General features: G+C 53.0%; 1 protein-coding gene across 3 annotated transcripts; it reads left to right on the forward strand.

The window, feature by feature from the left end:
- The first annotated feature begins 3,831 nt into the window (after positions 1-3,831).
- Positions 3,832-15,676, forward strand: Spata2 (spermatogenesis associated 2). Of its 3 annotated transcripts, XM_046433579.2 has the most exons (4): positions 3,832-3,975; positions 4,497-4,655; positions 11,454-11,888; positions 12,415-15,676. In XM_046433579.2, exons 3-4 carry the CDS (start codon positions 11,553-11,555, stop codon positions 13,624-13,626), a joined length of 1,548 nt encoding a protein of 515 aa, XP_046289535.1. In that variant the 5' UTR covers positions 3,832-3,975; positions 4,497-4,655; positions 11,454-11,552; the 3' UTR covers positions 13,627-15,676. The 3 variants fall into 3 exon arrangements, with proteins under 3 accessions (XP_046289535.1, XP_058431446.1, XP_046289534.1); XM_058575463.1 differs by lacking the exon at positions 3,832-3,975 and having other exon boundaries at positions 4,386-4,655; XM_046433578.2 differs by lacking the exons at positions 3,832-3,975; positions 4,497-4,655 and adding an exon at positions 5,056-5,190.
- Positions 15,677-17,221: the final 1,545 nt, after the last annotated feature.

Here is a 17,221-nt window from a genome sequence, read left to right on the forward strand (position 1 = left end):
TAACAACCCTCAAGGGGCTGGGATTCTGGCTCAGCGGTAGAGCGCTTGCCTGGTGCATGCAAGGCCCTGGGTTCGATTCTCAGCACCATATAAAATAAATAAATAAAAATAAAGGCATTGTATACAACTAAAAGGAATAAGTATTAAAAAAAAATAACAGCCCTCAAGTCTGCAGTGGTACCTTTGGACTCATGGGTGTATAAAGACTTTGAACTGATTGGCAGTTGGTTTACATTTAGGGGGAAAGAAAGCCCTTTTTACTGCCTGATGGTGCTGGCTCTCAGATCACACATGCCTTCTTTGAGGCTACAGGCTTCCACCAGGCCTGGCCCCTACCTGTGGGAGGCCACAGTGAACACCTAGCTCTAGGAGCCAGGGGGCCTCAGCCTCCCGGCAATTCATGCTACATGACAGGTCAATCCTGGGCAGCATTTATGCAGCTTACTCCTTTCTAGGCACTGGGTAAAGTTCTTCCCTTGTGTTGTTCCATTCAATATGCAAAATAACCTACTGAGGAGCCCTATTTACAGGTGGATGCCACAGGTAGTGTGACTTGAGTGCATGCTCTATAACCATGAAGATGAACTAACAATGCAACTAAAATTAAGCTCCTAAAATACAGTGAGGATCCCAGGAAGAAGTCAATATCAGGAACTGATCAAAAGAAAAGAATAAGCAAGGTCTGTGTGAAAGGCCTCTCTGGGCTCTTTGCAGGGCAGAAGGAGAAAAGACTGATAATGACAGCTAATGCCAACTGAGTGTTTAGACAAGTGCTTGTGTGGACAGTTCATGTGACTTTTTTTTTTTTTTTTGATTACTGGGGATTGAACTCGGGGGCACTTGACCACTGAGTCACATACATAGCCCTATTTTATATTTTATTTAGAGTCAGGATCTCACTGAGTTACTTGGTGATCCTTCTGCCTCAGCCTCCTGAGCCACTGGGATTACAGGCATGCTCAGTGTAACTTCTATTTTGATAGGTACTGTTGTTGTCTTGCCCATCTCATAGATGGACAAACTGGGGCACGGAGGGGCTTCAGTGTTTCCTCACTGAAGAATTCATGAATGCTTACTGTGAGCCAGGGACTACATGAGACCTCATCCCACTAATTTCCAGGATTAGAATTTACTACACACCCACCTTATGTGCTTGTAGGTGGCTGAGTTTTCAGTTTTTAGGGGTTTTGTTGTAGTTTTCTTTTGGTCTGGGACTTAAGCCCAGGACCACTTAAGCACTGACCTCCATTTCTGACCCCATGTCTCCCATCCTTTTTTTTTTTTCTTTTTTAATTTTGAGACAGGGTCTTGCTAAATTGCTGAGGCTGGCTTCCACTTGCCATCCTCCTGCCTCAGCCTCCTGAGTTACGGGGAAGACACGGGTACGCCTCCACACCCAACAGTTTCCAACTTCTGGTGCTTGCCTTTGGTTGCTTCCTTCCTCCCGCTGGAAGGAAAAGGCCTGCTCACATGTTCAAGCTGCTCAGGGCCCGCCCACATGCTGCCTCTCCTTGAGGCTGTCCTCACTTTGCCCTGTGAGAGTCGCTTCCCCTGCACCCTCATCCCGTTGACCACCTTCTAGTCTGAATTTCAGGTTTTTAATCCCCCCCAAGTCCGATTTTACTAAAATCTATTTCTGATGAGATTGCACACTCCGTGAGGTCAGGGGCTGGTCTGTCCTGCTCACAGCTGTACCCTTTTTCTGGTGGGGTGTTAAGAGTCTGTAAACAAGTCTGGATGGCGCCTGGCAAAATGCCAGAGGGAGTGGTTTGTGAAGTTACGCCAGTGAGCCATTAAGTGTGGAGATTCCTTATTGGTTGACTGCTGTATCTAGTTTATGTTAATTAGATAAGCTGTGTGGAATGGATAAATACGGCTCCTGTCCTACAATAAACGGCTCCCATTCCTGCTGTATCAATCTACACAAGTTGCTCGTCACCCCCTGGTTACTGGCTGCGGCAGTGGGGGGTACCAGGAATTGAACCCAGAGGTGCTTAACCATTGAGCCACGTCCCCAGCCCTTTTTGTATTTTAGAGACAGGGTCTCACTGAGCTTCTCAGGGGCTAAGTTCCAGAGACTGACTTTGATCTCCAGATCCTCCTGCCTCAGCCTCCTGAGCCACTGGGATTACAGGTGCGCACCACGGTACCTGGCACAGTTGTACCGTTTTAATCCTGGCATGTTGTAGGCATTTAGGGAAATTTTGGTCAGAAAAAATACAGTTGATTTCTGCTGGCTACTGAGTAGTATAGCTGTCAGGCAGTAATGACAAAACTGTATGCAAAATCGATGTAGTACTGTCCACATGCAGTCCACTGCAGGGGAAGAAGATATTAGTAAAAATCAAATAAAATGCATTTGTGCAGTGATTGAAAAAACATTTGGGCCTGTACTGCCTTCCCTGGTACCCTTGGGAAATGCCTAGTGTTAGCTGGTGTTTGAACAGCAGGTCCCTTCTCCTTCCACCCACGTCGTGAGGGCTGTCTGCACCTTGCTTTGCAGGGGTGTGTGTGTGTTGGGCAGTGTGTGCACTGTCTGCTCTGGTACCTTGAAGTAGGTGGCCTGTTGTTCTTTTCCTCATGATTGGCAGTGATGCCGCAGGTCTGTGCACTTGTGTTTTTCTCTGGCAGATGCCAAGAAATCTGCCAGGTCATGGGATAGCTATTCTGCTTCACTTTGTTCCGTACACTTCTGTATTGTTGGGAGTCATATGCTACTTTTGAGATTAAAAAGAAAACTAAAAAATAGAAACAGGTAGGTAGGTTGTTCATGTTGTTGGCTCTTAGAAGTAGAGGTGCCTGATCACGTCACATGACCATTATATAATCTGCTAATCATTATGTAATAAAATATGAAAAAGATGCTCCCATGATTTCCACACCTCAAGGCAGAGAAATCACAAGCCTTCCCTACTCTTTTATTTGTTTTATAGTCCTGGGGCTGAACCCAGGGCTTCTCTCTCATATGCTAGGCAAGTGCTTGGCCATTGAGATGCATCCCCAGCTCTTTTTTATTTTGAGGCGGTGCTCCATAAGTTGCCGTGGCTGCTCTTGAACTTGCCACTCTCCTGCCTCCATCTCCTGTGTAGCCGGGAATACAAGCCCAAGCCACTGAACAGAGCAGACTCTAATAGGAAATGTTACTGAGTCTCCAAGACTAGGGTTTCCTACTGCTAACACCCTTCTTAATAATCTGCTTCTATCTTGGCTGTCACAGAACCACAGAGCTGGAAGAGACTTTTTTTAGCAGTTTCAGGTGAAAATGCAATTTTCTAACATTTGCCAAAAGGAGAGTTTTGAGCTGTCAAGGCAGACACAGCTGGGGGCGGGGGTTCTCAGCTGTGTGATCACTTTGCAGCTGATTAAGAAAGGCACTTAAACCCCATCTCATAAAGTATACAAAGACCTTAAGGGGTGTCCAAGCAGCAATAGGTACATAGAGTAATTGCCACTGTTTGAAGAACTGATTCCTGGTTCTCTAAATGTTTCCCCAGAATCATGTCATGGATTCCTGAAGCCCTACTGGCTTTAGCTGGGGTCACTAAGGTTCAGAGAAGAATCCCACAGTCAAGGAACATCTGTTGGCACCTGCTGATCAGACATGAGTGGAGCTCAGGGGAACTAGAGATGAATAAGGAACTTGGGGTCTGGTGGGGTGTTGTGTTAACTATATGTATATTCCATTGTGCTGAGAACTGAGAGAAGATTATGAAAGACAGTGTGGTGGGGACGGAAGAAAAAGGATCTTGAGAGAAATCAGAAAAAAAACTTCAGAAAGGAAGTGAGGATTGAGCCAGGGCTGGAAGCCAAGAAGGTCGGGAAGGGAAGAGGTGAGGAAAGGCAGCCACACCAAGGCAACAGCATATGGAAGCACAGAAGCCAGGAGAGAGTGTAGTAGGTGCGGGGAGCCAAAAGCATGCTGGAGGAAGAGAACCTGGCTTGGAATGGGCAGTGAGCTTCCAATAAATGTCCGGGGTAAGTCAGATACAATGAATAGTTCAATGGCAAATAATTTCCAGCAAGTCTTGAGTATGCTCTAGGCACTTTGCACGCACTAGGGATTTAGTGGTGAACGACAAAAGTTCAGCCCCAGGGAGCTTTCGGTCAGCGTGATGTGAAGGACTACACAAAATCCAAAAACAGGCTGTCAGGATTGATGCCAGTGTAGACCGAGCAAGTACTGCAGGTGCCTGGTGAAAAGTCACAACGCAGGGAGGCTGGTCCTCCCCCAAGCCTCACTTCCAAGTTCGGGGAAATCGAGGGCAGAGAGCGCTCATTTTCACCGGATTAAAAATGCAAAATAGAGGCTGGGGATATGGCTCAGTTGGTAGAGTGCTTGCCTAGCATGCACAAGTCCCTGGGTTCAATCCCCAGCACCACACACACACACAGCAAAATATATTTAGATCTTTGCTGTGTGCCAACTGCTGCACTACTGTATGTGAACTCTAATTACGGCAATCTCATGAGGCAGGCACCATCTTTCCGTTTCACAGATGAGAACGACGAGGCCCAAGGTCACACGCTAGTAAGCAGCAGCGCCCAAACCGGGACCCGCGCTCGGAACCCCCACCCCAGCGGGAAACGTCGCGGCCTTCAGACTGGGTTGCAGTCTCGCGGGATTTTGGCATCTCACTCGCTCTCTTGGAGCCTCGGTATTTCCGTCTGTGAAATGTGGCTAAGGGACCCAACCCTTAGCTCCTGCTCGCTCAGGCGCAGTCTGGAGCGCAGCTCGCGGATCGTTTTGACGAGGGGCAAGTCCAGAGGCGGAGGCCGACCGGTCTCCATGACAACCCAGCCAGCCACCGTCTCGCGGCCCAGTGGCGGGCGTCACTTCCGGGTCGTCTACTTCCGGGTCCCAGCTCAGGCCGCGGCCACGGTCCCTCGGGTTCCCAGGCGGGGTTCCACGGGTTCTACGCTCGCTCTCGGGTCTGCTCCTGCCGCCGCCGCCGTCTATAGTCTCTGCCGGCAGCGGGCAGCGACCTGTCCCCGGCCCAGCGCGCAGCCGCGGTCCAGCCTCGCCGCGGTCCCGCCTCCGCGGGGCGTCCCTTCCGGGCCGAGTGTTTCCGGGTCGCCGCTGGCCCCCGGGTCCTGGTCTCGGTTCCCGCAGCCGGCCGGAGCGGCGAGAGCCCAGCCGGCCTGGCCCCGGCGGCGGCCGCGCCCCTCTGTTTCCCTCGGCGGCGCTCAGGGGTGAGTGGGGGCGGCCGCGGGCGGAAACTGCCTCGGGGCTTCCCCGCGCCGAGGGACCGGCGGCCAGGGAGCGGGGTCCCCGCGCGGCCCGCCCCGCGGCCGGCGGAGCCCCCGGCCCGTCCTCGCGGTCGCGGTACCCGGGGCTGCCGCGCAGGCCCCCGGGACCGGCCGAGGGCGCTTGGGGCAGCCCAGGAGGAACACCCCCTCCTCGGCGACCCGGCAGGCGGGAGGACTCCGGATCCCGCCGTGGGCAGGGGCCTCACGGGAGTCTCCCACTCAGGATCTGGCGCGGACGTGGGTTTGCACGCCCTGCGTGACCTTGCATAAGGCACTTCTTTGGCGCCTCAGTTGTCCCGTGTGTTAAGTGGAACGAACCTGCTCGCCGTGGATGAATGAGAGAATGCAGGTGGAGCCCGGCCTCGGGCAGACAGCAGGCGTTCCCTAGCGATGGTCCTGTTCCTCCGTTAACAAGCCGCGCGGGCCTGGGGGTGTGCCCCGGGGGAAGGGCGCTCGCTTGGCATTCGCAGAGCCCTGGATCTGTCCCCAGCACCACAAACAGCAGACCGTGGGGGAGGGCCTGGTTGTGAGGCAGGGTGTTCTGCAAAACTGATGCGGTCTCAGAGGCGGTAGGAATCGAACCCAGTATAGCTGTCGCCAGGTTCCGCTCCCTTCAGGGAGGGGACATGGTTTACTTCAGAGCCCCTTTGAGAGAGGTAGCTGTCAGGAGGGAAGCCCCCTTTTAGCTCTACTGGGTTTATATTCAGAGGCCTGGGAATATCCATCCTCTGTTGGAATATCTCTGGAGGGCAGGCAGTAGGGGTGTGGGAACCTTCTGGCGTTTCGCAGCCAGGGATGTGTCTCCGGAGCCTCCTGCTTGGAATAGTGCATGGAGGTGGGGGAGGGAGGGGTGAAACTGCTTTCCCCTGCTCCTGTGTGCAGGCCCAACCTAGGCCAGGGATGGGTAAACCTGTGGATTGGGCCGGTGCTGGGACCAAAATAGCTCTGCCTGTGCAGGGAGGGGGCCCTTCGGATGCAGCTCTGGGAGTGTTTCTGCTTGAATGGCCAGTTGAGGTAAAGCCAAGCTAATGCTTTGCTACCTAGAACCATTTCATTTCCACGCAATGGAACTTTAAACAGACAGCGCTTTCCCTTTATGTTTCAAAGATCCTCATTAGAGGGCTGGGGATGTGGCTCAAGCGGTGGCGCGCTCGCCTGGCATACGTGCGGCCCGGGTTCGATCCTCAGCACCACATACAAACAAAAATGTTGTGTCCGCCGAAGACTAAAAAATAAATATTTAAAAAAAAAAAAAAAAAGGATCCTCATTAGAAAACCCACCTCCCTGGCTGTGCAGTATCTGTCTCTTCATTGCTTTGCTTCACAAAGGGTACCCTCGATTGGGGGTGCAGGAGGTGTCACTCAGGCTGTTGGCTCTTTGTTGGGATATTCACAGAGCCCTTTCCCCCACTCCCCGCTAGCCTGGCACAGCTTGGTGTTCCAGTCCTTGGGTTGCTTAGAGAAATTACCAGCTCCTGTCACTGGGCTGTCTTGGTCTCTGTAACCAGGCTGTTTTTGCAGGGAGCATATTTTTTTGTTGTTCTTGCAGAGTGCTTGGAATAAATTGCTGGCTCTGTGCTCAGAAAAGACACCAGCTATGACCAGCCAAAAGGCAGCCTGTATTCTCAGAAAATGTATTCAGCAAGGATGACGTAACTGCTTCACTGGCCGGTCTCCGGCCAGCCTCTTTCCCTAGCTCTGGAGCTTACCTCAGAGATTTGCTGCTCTCCCAACCACATTCTGTGTGGGAAGATGGAATTTTGCTACTATAGGAATTTTTAGAACTCGACTCTGCTCAGCCTGCCATGGGGAGTTTTGCCTGAGCCAAGCCTTGCAGGAAGAGCTGTCCAGCAGTTGCAGCAGGGCCACTTGGCTGAGACACAGGCTTGTTTGATTTAGGATCAGCTCCTGGATCCATTTCTTCCTAACCTTATCACTTAGGAAAATGAGTTGGTCCTCTGAGCCTGTTTCTCTTTAATCTGGGGTTGTCATGTGAATTTCATATATTAGTCATGTACTTATTATTTTTGCAGTGCTGGGGATTGAACCCAGGGCCTTACACAAGCTAGGCAGGTGCTCTACCACTGAGCCACATTCCCAGCACAGTTTCATTGATTTTTGAGGAACAGTTAATAGGGGGGTCCTCACATCAATCCCTTGGAAGTGAGTTGAGCAGAAGAGAACCATGCTCTGTAGGGCCTCCTCCCCACCTGAGTTCAGATTCTGGCATTGACCCTTCCGTGCTCTGTTGATTGGGGGGGCCTGATGGCTGAGCCTTGGTTTTCTGGAGTCATTGTGAGGGAGATGCATTTAAAGTAGAAAGCCTAGTTAGTGCTTGGCACATAGTAGAACCTCACTAATTGTTGTTTGTTGTTTGTTTGTTTTTTTTCTCTCTTTCCTAATTATTATTATTATTATTTGTATCAGGGATTGTATCAGGGGCATTTAACCACAGAGCCACATCCACATCCCTTTTTTATTTAGAGACAGGGTCTTGATGAGTTGCTTATGGCTTTGCTGCTGAGGCTGGCTTTGAATTTGTGATCCTCCTGCCTCATCCTCCCAAGCTGCTGGGATGCTGGGATCATAGGCATGTGCCACCTTACCCAGCTCCTTAATTATCTTTTAGCATTTGTTTTCTTTCACCTTTTACCTCCCCTACCTAGGCTGGTTCAAGAGCCTTCTTAGATGGGTTTCCCATCTGTGTTTTTAGAATTTAGAGCACAAGTTGTGACCATGCAGCAAACAAGGGTGTGGCTGTGTGATCACCAAGCAGCAGATGCTGAACTGGATGGCCGACTTGGTCAAAGGTCAGCTTCTGTGGGCTCAGGGCTGACTTCATTGGAGCAAAGTCACAGCAATATTTAGGAGGGGGCTTGATGTCCACCTTTTTTAAAAAAAAAAAAAAAAAAAAAAAAAAAAAACAGTGCTAGGGATGGAACCCAGGACGTTATGCATGGTAGGGAGGTGCTATACCCCTGATCCATATCTCCAGCCCCTTGATATCCTTTTAATGTATTTTTTAAAATTTCTATTTGGTATTTGATAAGGACCTAGTTGCTGAGGCTGGCCTTGAATTTGCAATCCTCCTGCCTCAGTCTCCCAAGTCACTGGGATTATAGGAGTGTGTTACCATGCCCAGTAGTTGTAGATGGACTGCATGCTTTTATTTTGCTTACTTATTTATTTTTAAATACTTTTCCAGTTGTAGATGGACATATTACATTTATTTTATTTATTTGTTTATTTTTATGTGGTGCTGGGGATCGAACCCAGTGCCTCACACATGCTAGGCAAGTGCTCTACCACTGAGCCACTACCCAGCCCTGATATCCTTTTTAAATGGTTCTCAAGTGTACCAAAAAAAAAAAAGAAAAAACAAATAAACAACAACAACAACAAAAAAACACAGTTCCTGGGACCAGAGGCAGATTGGAATCTTTTCTTAGACAAATTAAAAACAGTAAATGCAAATGTCATTTCTTAGGTGTCTTCTCTTGGGATAGAATAATTTTTATTTTTCAAGAGTGCATAGGTACTTTGATTCTGGACGCTGAGTTCTTCTAGCTAGAACTCGGGGCAAGATGTATCTTTGATTTCTGGCCTCTTCCCTCCCTCTCCCCCCTGCCCCCATGTCCAGCCATGGGCCTGGCGGAAGGTGGGCACTGTGCAGAGAGCTGTCAGATGTGGGATTATGGAGTGGCCAAGGAGCATGGCGTCGGGCCAGAAGGCCAGGCCTGGAGTCATGGGTTCACCTCTGCTGGCCTTGAGCTGCTTGTGTCACGTCCTGCCATCTTTTGGAGCCCATTCTTCTCTCTTCTGTTGCCCTGTCAGAATTCTTGGGGGTACTAACAAGAAAATAAAGGGGCAGAGTCACAGTAGTGCACATCCTTTCTTCATTCATTTCTCCTGTTTTACCAAGGCCCGTTGCGTGCCAGGGTCTGCGAGCACTGTGGTGGGTAACAGCTGCGGTCCTTGCCTCTGTGGAGCTTGCCAGGTAGTGGGGGAGGTGAAGAGACGAGGTAGTAAATGAACAAATAGAGTTGATCATTTCAGACTGTCGCATGACAGGGACTCCTTGAGAGGAGGGGCAGGGAGGGCCTTGAGGGGTGACATTTGAGCTGAGACCTGAATGGTGAGGTAGCCAGCTATGGGAAGACTCAAAGAGAGCACACAGAAGGAGATGTGGGGGTCCTGAGACAGACGTGAGCTGGGTCTTTTTGAGAGCAGATGGAGATCCGTGTGGATGGAGCTTGGGGAGAGGGAGGCTGTGTGGCAGGTGAGCCGGAGCGTGATCACATGGCATCTTCGACCCCTGTCAGGAGCCAAAAGTTCATCTTCCTCCTGTGCTCGCAGCCTTGTCTCTGCCTGTGGCACTGGAGTCTTTGGGCAAGGCAGTGGGCAGGAGAAGATGGCCTCTCTGTGTCCCTAGTTTTACCACACACTGCACCTCTCACCCTGCTGTTAATACCCCAGGAGTCTCCCCAAAACTGAAGTTCGACGGTGGCACATTGAGTTGACCTTGATAGTTGCCTGGCTCCATGGCCTTCAGGACTCGCTGAGGGACTCCACGGCTCTGTCCAATTGGGTTACTTACAGCTTTCTCCCTAGTCTCTTGCCACTCATGGCCAGTCCGTGGTATCCAGAAGCACATGTTCTGCCTGGGCTGTGTGGAGGTGACCTTACGAGCAAGATGCTCATGGTCCTGCACTCATGGAACTTCTGGTCAGAAAGGAGAGTGTGGAAATGCAGTCACCGCCCCGCTGAAGAGGTTCGCCCTCTATCTTGCCTTCTGGAGGAAGTTGGCCTCTTGGGCAAAGCCCCTTCCCAGAGCAGGAGCATCAGTCGAGGGCCTCCTTGGAGCTGGCGCTCTGTGAAGAGCTTGCTGTGCTGCTCATGTAGGTTGCTCACACTGACCGTGGACTCAGAGGTTGAGTGATTCACGGAATGACCTGGGGCAGCCCCAGGTTTCCCGCCCAGGCAGCCTGGCTCTGATTCCATGTTTGGGATAAGTCCAGTTTGCCCCAGAACTGTGGCAACAAGAGCATTGCTGGGTATGTACTGCTCTGTTGACCAGTGGTGGAGCAGTTAGCACGACCCTGTGCATGCTGTGTCCTGGCTCAGCTCAGTCGTTGGCTCCCAACAGAGTGCCATAATCGCCTGATTTTTGTTGGTGGGGGTACCAGGCACTGAACCCCAGGGGCTTAACTGCTGAGCCACAACCCCCAACCCTTTTTATTTTTTATGTTGAGACAGGGTCTCAGGGTCTCACTAAGGTGCTTAGGGCTTTGCTAAGTTGCTGAGGCTGCCCTGGAACTCGCAGTCCTCCTGTCTCAGCCTCCTGAGCTGCTGGCCCAGAGTGCTCCACGGCTGGCTAAATAGGAGCCTATGTGCTCTTTGAGGCCTGGGGTCCGGCCTGGGTGTGTCTGCAGCTCCACCCTGCCTCTGCCCCACTGCTGCCTGGCCAGCCTCCTTTGTGACGGCGTGCCCAGCGCCTTCCTGCATCGGAGAGCAGGGTGTGCTGGAGCAGGGCCTGGACTCGAGCGCATTGCTGGTTCTGATCCAAGTCCTGCTTCCAGGAGTCCGCAGCCCTGGGCGAGTGTCCTGCCATCTGACCTCTGCTCGCCCCATGCTTCCATCGCCCACCTCAGCCGCTGCCCCCTTGTTCTTCAGGGGGCTGTCGCTGCTTCAGGGGCTCTCCTGAACTCCCTGCCCCTGCAGGTCCAGGGAGGGCCACCTCCACTTGCCTGAGCCTCTGCCCCAGCATGCTCCTCAGAGGTGTCCTGGGAGCTCAGCAGAGGCAAGGGCTGTGTCTGTCCTCTTCACTGTCACTTTGTATCTAGTACCTGCAAATGTGCTGACTGAGCTAGCAGACAGGGACCCAGATCTCGTGGTGCCCAGGGAAGCCCAGGCCACTCATGGTGGTTTTTGGATTTGTTTTCTTTGGTACCAGGGATTGAACCCAGGGGTGCTTAACCACTGAGCCACGTCTCCAGCCCTTTTTATGTTTTATTTTGAGACAGGGTCTCGCTAAGTTGCTGAGGTTGGCTTGGAACTTGTGGTCCTTCTGCCGCAGCCTCCGAGCCACTGGGATGACAGGTGTGCATCACCTGCCCAGCCAACTTGTGGTGTTTGGCCTCGGTGGTTGGAAGGTGGCACATGGACTGTTTCCAAGAGTGACCTGCTGCTTGCTCCTCCCCTTCCAGAGTACTCCCTGGTCCCGGCCGGCAGCATGGCAGTGCTTTTAGTGACGCCCCTGCGTCCAGCCCAGAAGCCATGGAGGAGATAAGGTAGCCCCTGAGCAGATGGGGAGGCCCAGCTCAATGGATACAAAATACAAAGATGACTTATTTCGCAAGTACGTGCAGTTCCACGAGAGCAAAGTGGACGCCACCCCCAGCAAGCCACGGCCCGGCAGTGATGAGCACCTGCGGGTGGCGGCCTCGACCCTGCTCAGCCTGCACAAGGTGGATCCCTTTTATCGATTCCGGCTGATCCAGTTCTACGAGGTGGTGGAGAGCTCCCTGCGTGCGCTCAGCTCTTCCAGCCTGCGGGCCCTGCACTGCGCCTTCAGCCTGCTGGAGACCGTGGCCATCAACCTCTTCCTCTACCCGTGGAAGAAGGAGTTCCGCAGCATCAAGGTGAGGCCAGGGCCGGGGGCTGCACTGCCTTCTTTCTCCTTGCCCCTTCCAGAGGGCCAGTGTCCCTGGGCCCTGCCCCCCACCCCTGCTCTCAGAGCCCCCGGTTTCAAGCAGGCTGAGAGCTGGTTTGGACTCAGTGGTCCCAGTGGTGGTGGGGCAGAGAGTGTAGCAGGGAGGGCACTGGAGGGCACCAGGTCAGACTGCTGTGCTCTTCAGAGCTTCGCAGAAAAGCCAGGAGGGAATGCTTTCTGCCTAGAGCTGAATCCCCTCTCTCCACCCATGTTTGTCTTGGCTTCTTGTCATGTGGACCAGAGTCTTTGTACCCTGCAGAGAAAGCTAGTGGCCTGGTTCTCGCACAAGCTGAGCGCTGGCTGGCAGCAGCCTCTGCCTTCGCAGGGGAGCGGGAGTCCCTCCCGCTTCCCACTGCCCCTCACCCACCTCAGGCCTGAGCCTTCGCTGCTCTGCGGTCTCTGGTCTTTGGGTGCCTCTGAGCAACACCCGCCTCTTTTCCCTTCCTCCTCCCTAGACCTACACAGGCCCTTTTGTCTACTACGTCAAGTCGGCGCTGCTGGAAGAGGACGTCCAGGCCATCCTCAGCTACCTGGGCTACGTGCCTGAGCTGGGGGCTGCGTACAGGCTCAAGGAGCTCGTGGAGACCCTGCAGGTGAAGATGGTCTCCTTCGAGCTCTTTCTAGCCAAGGTTGAGTGCGAGCAGATGCTGGAGATCCACTCGCAGGTGAAGGACAAGGGCTACTCGGAGCTGGACGTGGTGCGCGAGCGCAAGAGCAGCACGGAGGACGTGCGCGGCTGCTCGGATGCGCTGCGGCGGCGGGCTGAGGGCAGGGAGCACCTGACCACGTCCATGGCCCGTGTGGCCCTCCAGAAGTCCGCCAGCGAGCGGGCAGCCAAGGACTACTGCAAGCCCCGTGTGACCAAGCCGTCCAGGTCCGTGGACGCCTATGACAGCTACCGCGAGAGCAGGAAGCCACCCCCAAAGGCCTCGCTGAGCTTGCGGAGGGAGCCCGTGGTCACAGACCTAGGGGACGGCCTGGAGGACGAGATCATCCGCCCATCCCCCTCACTCCTGACCATGTCCAGCTCCCCCCACGGCAGTCCAGATGACCTTCCACCCACCTCCCCCAACAATGGCCTCGGTCTGCTGCGCAGCACGTACTTCTCCGCTCAGGATGACGTGGATCTGTACACAGACTCGGAACCCAGGGCCACCTACCGCAGGCAGGACGCTCTGCGACAGGATGTGTGGCTGGTCAGAAATGATGCCCACCCCCTCTACCACAAGCGCTCACCCCCCGCCAAAGAGTCCGCCCTCTCCAAGTGCCAAAACTGCGGCCTGTCCTGCAGCTCCTCCCTCTGCCAGCGCTGCGACAGCCTGCTCGTCTGTCCTCCGGCCTCCAAGCCCAGCGCCTTCCCCAGCAAGGCCTCTGCCCACGATATGTCTCTGCGGGAGAAGTATGCAAGCCAGACTCAGGGCTTCGACCGGTTGCCACCCCTCCACTCGAAGCCCAAGCCCTCTGCCACCGCCACCTCCCGCTGCGGCTTCTGCAACCGCCCAGGTGCCACCAATACCTGCACCCAGTGTTCAAAAGTCTCCTGCGACACCTGCCTCAGCGCCTACCATTACGACCCCTGCTGCAAAAAGAATGAGCTGCACAAGTTCATGCCCAACAACCAGCTGAACTACAAGTCCACGCAGTTCTCCCATCTCGTGTACAGATAGACCCCCTGCACTTCCCCCTACAAGGGCTACGCCACTGACCTTCCGGTTCCTGGTGAAGAAGTGTGAAGCTGCTCAGAGCAGAGCTGCTGCACTTGACTCCCTGGGTGGTGGGACCAGCCGGCTTCCCCGCCTGAGCGCTCACTTACGACTCATTGCAGCTGTCTGCAAAGGAGAGGGTGACACTTCCGTTCAGATTCCTTTGGCTGATCACTCCCTGTTCAGCTGGGTTCTGGTTTTATTTTTCCTTTCAAGAGGGTTTCTGTCCTGGGACTGCCCCGCCCACTGCGAAGCCAGCTTGGACTGGGAAAGACCCTTTGGGTCGTGTCCAAGTGTCCACTTGAAGCAGCGAGCTAGAGGCCTGTTGGCTTGTGAAATGAGCCCTCCTGCCACACTGGGCCTCTCCTGATGGCTCACGCCGTTGGCCATCCTGCTCCCAAGTACAAGGATCCCCAGCCAGAGCCCTGCTCCCTGCCTCCGCAGGTGTCCAAGGAAAGCCAAGTCCAGTATGAGCTGAACTTCCTCTTGTTGCCACCGCAGCTCAGTCCCGTGGTGTTTGTGAACGTCACCCCACACGTTGGAATGAGGGCTTCCCACGGCAGGACAGGCTCCTCCCTTTCTGTTGTTTGCACACATCCCTCGGACTGTACTGTAAATAGATATTTTTGAGATTTATTTTTAAATAAATATTCAACTTGCTATGTGTTTCAAAGCGGTTAAAAATTGATTATGTAGCTATTTATAAAAATGCCCTGGGTTCTTTATAGTCTTCCAAGGAGGCCTCGGGCCCTTTTCTCTGTGTCTTCCACTCACTGGGGTGGAATGGCGAGTTGGGGCAGGGGAGGGACAGAGACGATGTCCCTTTTTCTGGAGTTGGTGGAGGGCCACTGTCTTCCCTACAGTACACGCTATACACCTACCTCCAGTTGCACTTAGGGGGTGAGCACCGGCGCTGAGGTCCGTGCCTGTAGACTGCAGGGCAGTCAGGATGATTCAGGGACCTCAGCCTTTGCTGTCCCTCGTCCTTGGCTCTGCCGAGTGACCTCACACTCCAAAGTTCTCAAGTCGCATTTAGAAGGAAAGTCACTTGGGTTTCCTGTCACCCATCCATCTCGGTCCTCTTCACAAGTGTCCAGGACTCACCTGCAACATTTGCGATCTTTTTGCACTATAAGTGGGCAGGAGTCGGCGTTGCCCACCAGACGGCCGCCAGCCTCAGCCGCACCTGCGCACAGCCACGCCCGAAGGCCCCTTGACTCCACGTGGGAATCACCGACCTCGGGATTTTCCTTTTGGGGGTGCAAAGCAGGAGTGGGACAAGAATTTGAAAATAGATCACTTTTGTGAACTAATAATATATTTTAGCCATAAGTGTTTGTGATGTGCCCACTTAAGGGATTTATGTGCAGTGGGTTTTTCTGGGAGAAAGAGGTATTCAGCTCTTGAGCAGGGTTTAAATCTGGCTGAATCCTGAGGCCACTGTGAATTTGCCGACGTTCTTCCAACTCTGTGGAGTGATTTTAAGGTTTTCCAATCTTCTCTGGCTGTTTTTACACACCTGGTAGATCTCATGTAGATATGCGATGTGTACATAAAGCTGAGTTTCCACCCCCGGATCCCAGACCAGCCGAGCTGGGGGTTCATCTTGATGTTCTTCCTTTTCACATTCAGAACTGGCAATGCCTGGCCCACTCCTGAGAGCTCTAGTTTTCTAGTTTTCCGTTTCCAGATTGTTCCAGCATTACAGTAACTTAGCCAACCGTGATGCCACGTAATTTACAGTGGACAGAAGCAGGTGTGACCAGGTGTCCTAGGAAGACAAAGTCCAGTGTCCCTACCATCACGGAACTACTTTGCTCAGAGACTGGAATAGGAAATACTGTAACCGTGCTCCTTCTTGGTGTGTACCTTACTGTATGAGGTTGCTGTGATTGAGATAGTTAAATATATGCTAATTCAAAAATGCAGATGTTTTACATTTGATTTCTACCAAGAGTTGAAATGTTGAGAGATGATTTTAAAAAATAATAATAAAGTGTCTTCCATTGTTAAATGAAGTGTGGGTTTCTTTTTCTTATCTTTCTTTTTTTTTTTGACCTGTGTGCTCCCCACTTGGAAGTGTGGGTTGCTCTGCTTCAGTTCTTTAATGACAGGACTAAAATTTTTCCGCTCCATGAAGCTGACAAGTAATACCCAGCAGTGGAGTGAGGCGCCTGTCTGCTGAGACTGTCCACGCGGGATGTTGCCACAGCCCGTGGGGCTGAGGGCTGAGGGCGGAACTCGGGGTAGAACGCTCATTTAGAACATGAGGCCCTGGGTTCCATCTCCAGACCTGGGGGGAGTACCCAAAAGAAAGAGAAAGAATCCCAGTTATTCTGTGAGATACGCTCTGTCAGGGCTGGGGATATGGCTCCGTTGCTAGAGTGCTTGCCTAGCATGCCCAAGGCCCTGGGTTCAATCCCCAGCCCCACCAGAAACAAACAGATGGGAAGACAGGACACGGTTGAGCCACGCCTTCCCAGGGCATGACTCTTGTACTCCAAGACTAAGGCGTACGGGTGGTGGCTGGGGCATTACCTAACATGGAAGGACATTGTTTAAAAGTTCCATTTTTACTTTCCATCCATTTAATTTCCGCAAGGAGGAAGTCAGTGTGATGCTGCCTTTGTTATGTTGGCTTTTGCAGGAGTGGCACCCAGCCACTGGGCTGCGTCCTCAGCCCCACTGCCTGTCTTTAACAGAAGAAGACAGATGGCGGGCACAGGCGGGCGTGGCACACGTGCATGGAGGCTGAGGCAGGAGGATGGAAGTTCAAAGCCAGCCTCGGCATCTTAGGGAGTCCCTAAGCAACTCTGCAAAACCCTGTCTCAAAATACGAAAAGGGCTGAGGATGTGGCTCAGTGTATAAGTGCTCCTGGTTCAACCCCAGCACCCTCCCCACCAAAAAAGAAGTGTCAGGCAGAGCCTCCGGTAGGATCGTAGTTGGGTTTTCAGTCACCCTCTTAGGGCACGCCATGCCACTTTTCCATTAAAAAAGTCAGGCAGCAGTGTTGAGGGTGAGCAGAGAGCAGCCGCAGCTGGCAGTTCTGGCCCTAAGCCCATCAGGACCTCTGTGCCCACTCTCCACTGGGCCGGCCCTGTAGGGCAGCTCAGCCGCCGGGAAGGGAGGCCGCTCTGCTTCATGCACTGGCTGACCAAGTGTTCAGGTCCCGGACCAGATGTCCAGGTGCTGGGACTGCAGTGAGCTGCCACCCAGGAAATGGCCCTCCTGGGAGCAGCGGCCTCCTGGAGGCGCACACAGCCCAGAGATAAAGGAAGTCGACATGGGGTGGGGGGCAACTGATTAATTTGTCTATTGAAATGGAAAGCATACTTCAACACCACCAGCTGTGTAGCACCCACTCTGCTGCCAGCTCCCTGCAGCAGGCTGCAGGACCCCACACGACTGGTGACTGTCTTGGGAGGAGAGCTGTGGTAGACACTGCAGATGGTACCCTGACTTCTAGGCCATCCAGAATAAGGACTGTTTCCCAGCTTCTCCTGCAGCCAGATGGTCACGTGATCATGTCTGGTGCCTGGATGGAAAGTTGCCTTGTAT

The sequence above is a fragment of the Marmota monax genome, unplaced genomic scaffold (genome assembly GCF_021218885.2).
Source record: "Marmota monax isolate L192 unplaced genomic scaffold, Marmota_monax_Labrador192_F-V1.1 WCK01_AAM20220418_F8-fsc00014, whole genome shotgun sequence".
NCBI classification, from domain to species: Eukaryota; Metazoa; Chordata; class Mammalia; order Rodentia; family Sciuridae; genus Marmota; species Marmota monax.

What these genes read in the sequence shown, in the direction of transcription:
- Spata2 (XM_046433579.2), top strand. Translation starts at nt 11,553, where the DNA reads ATGGGGAGGCCCAGCTCAATGGATACAAAATACAAAGATGACTTATTT. An exon ending in AGGAGTTCCGCAGCATCAAG is followed by an intron (nt 11,889 to 12,414) that starts GTGAGGCCAGGG and finishes CCTCCTCCCTAG; the next exon opens with ACCTACACAGGCCCTTTTGT.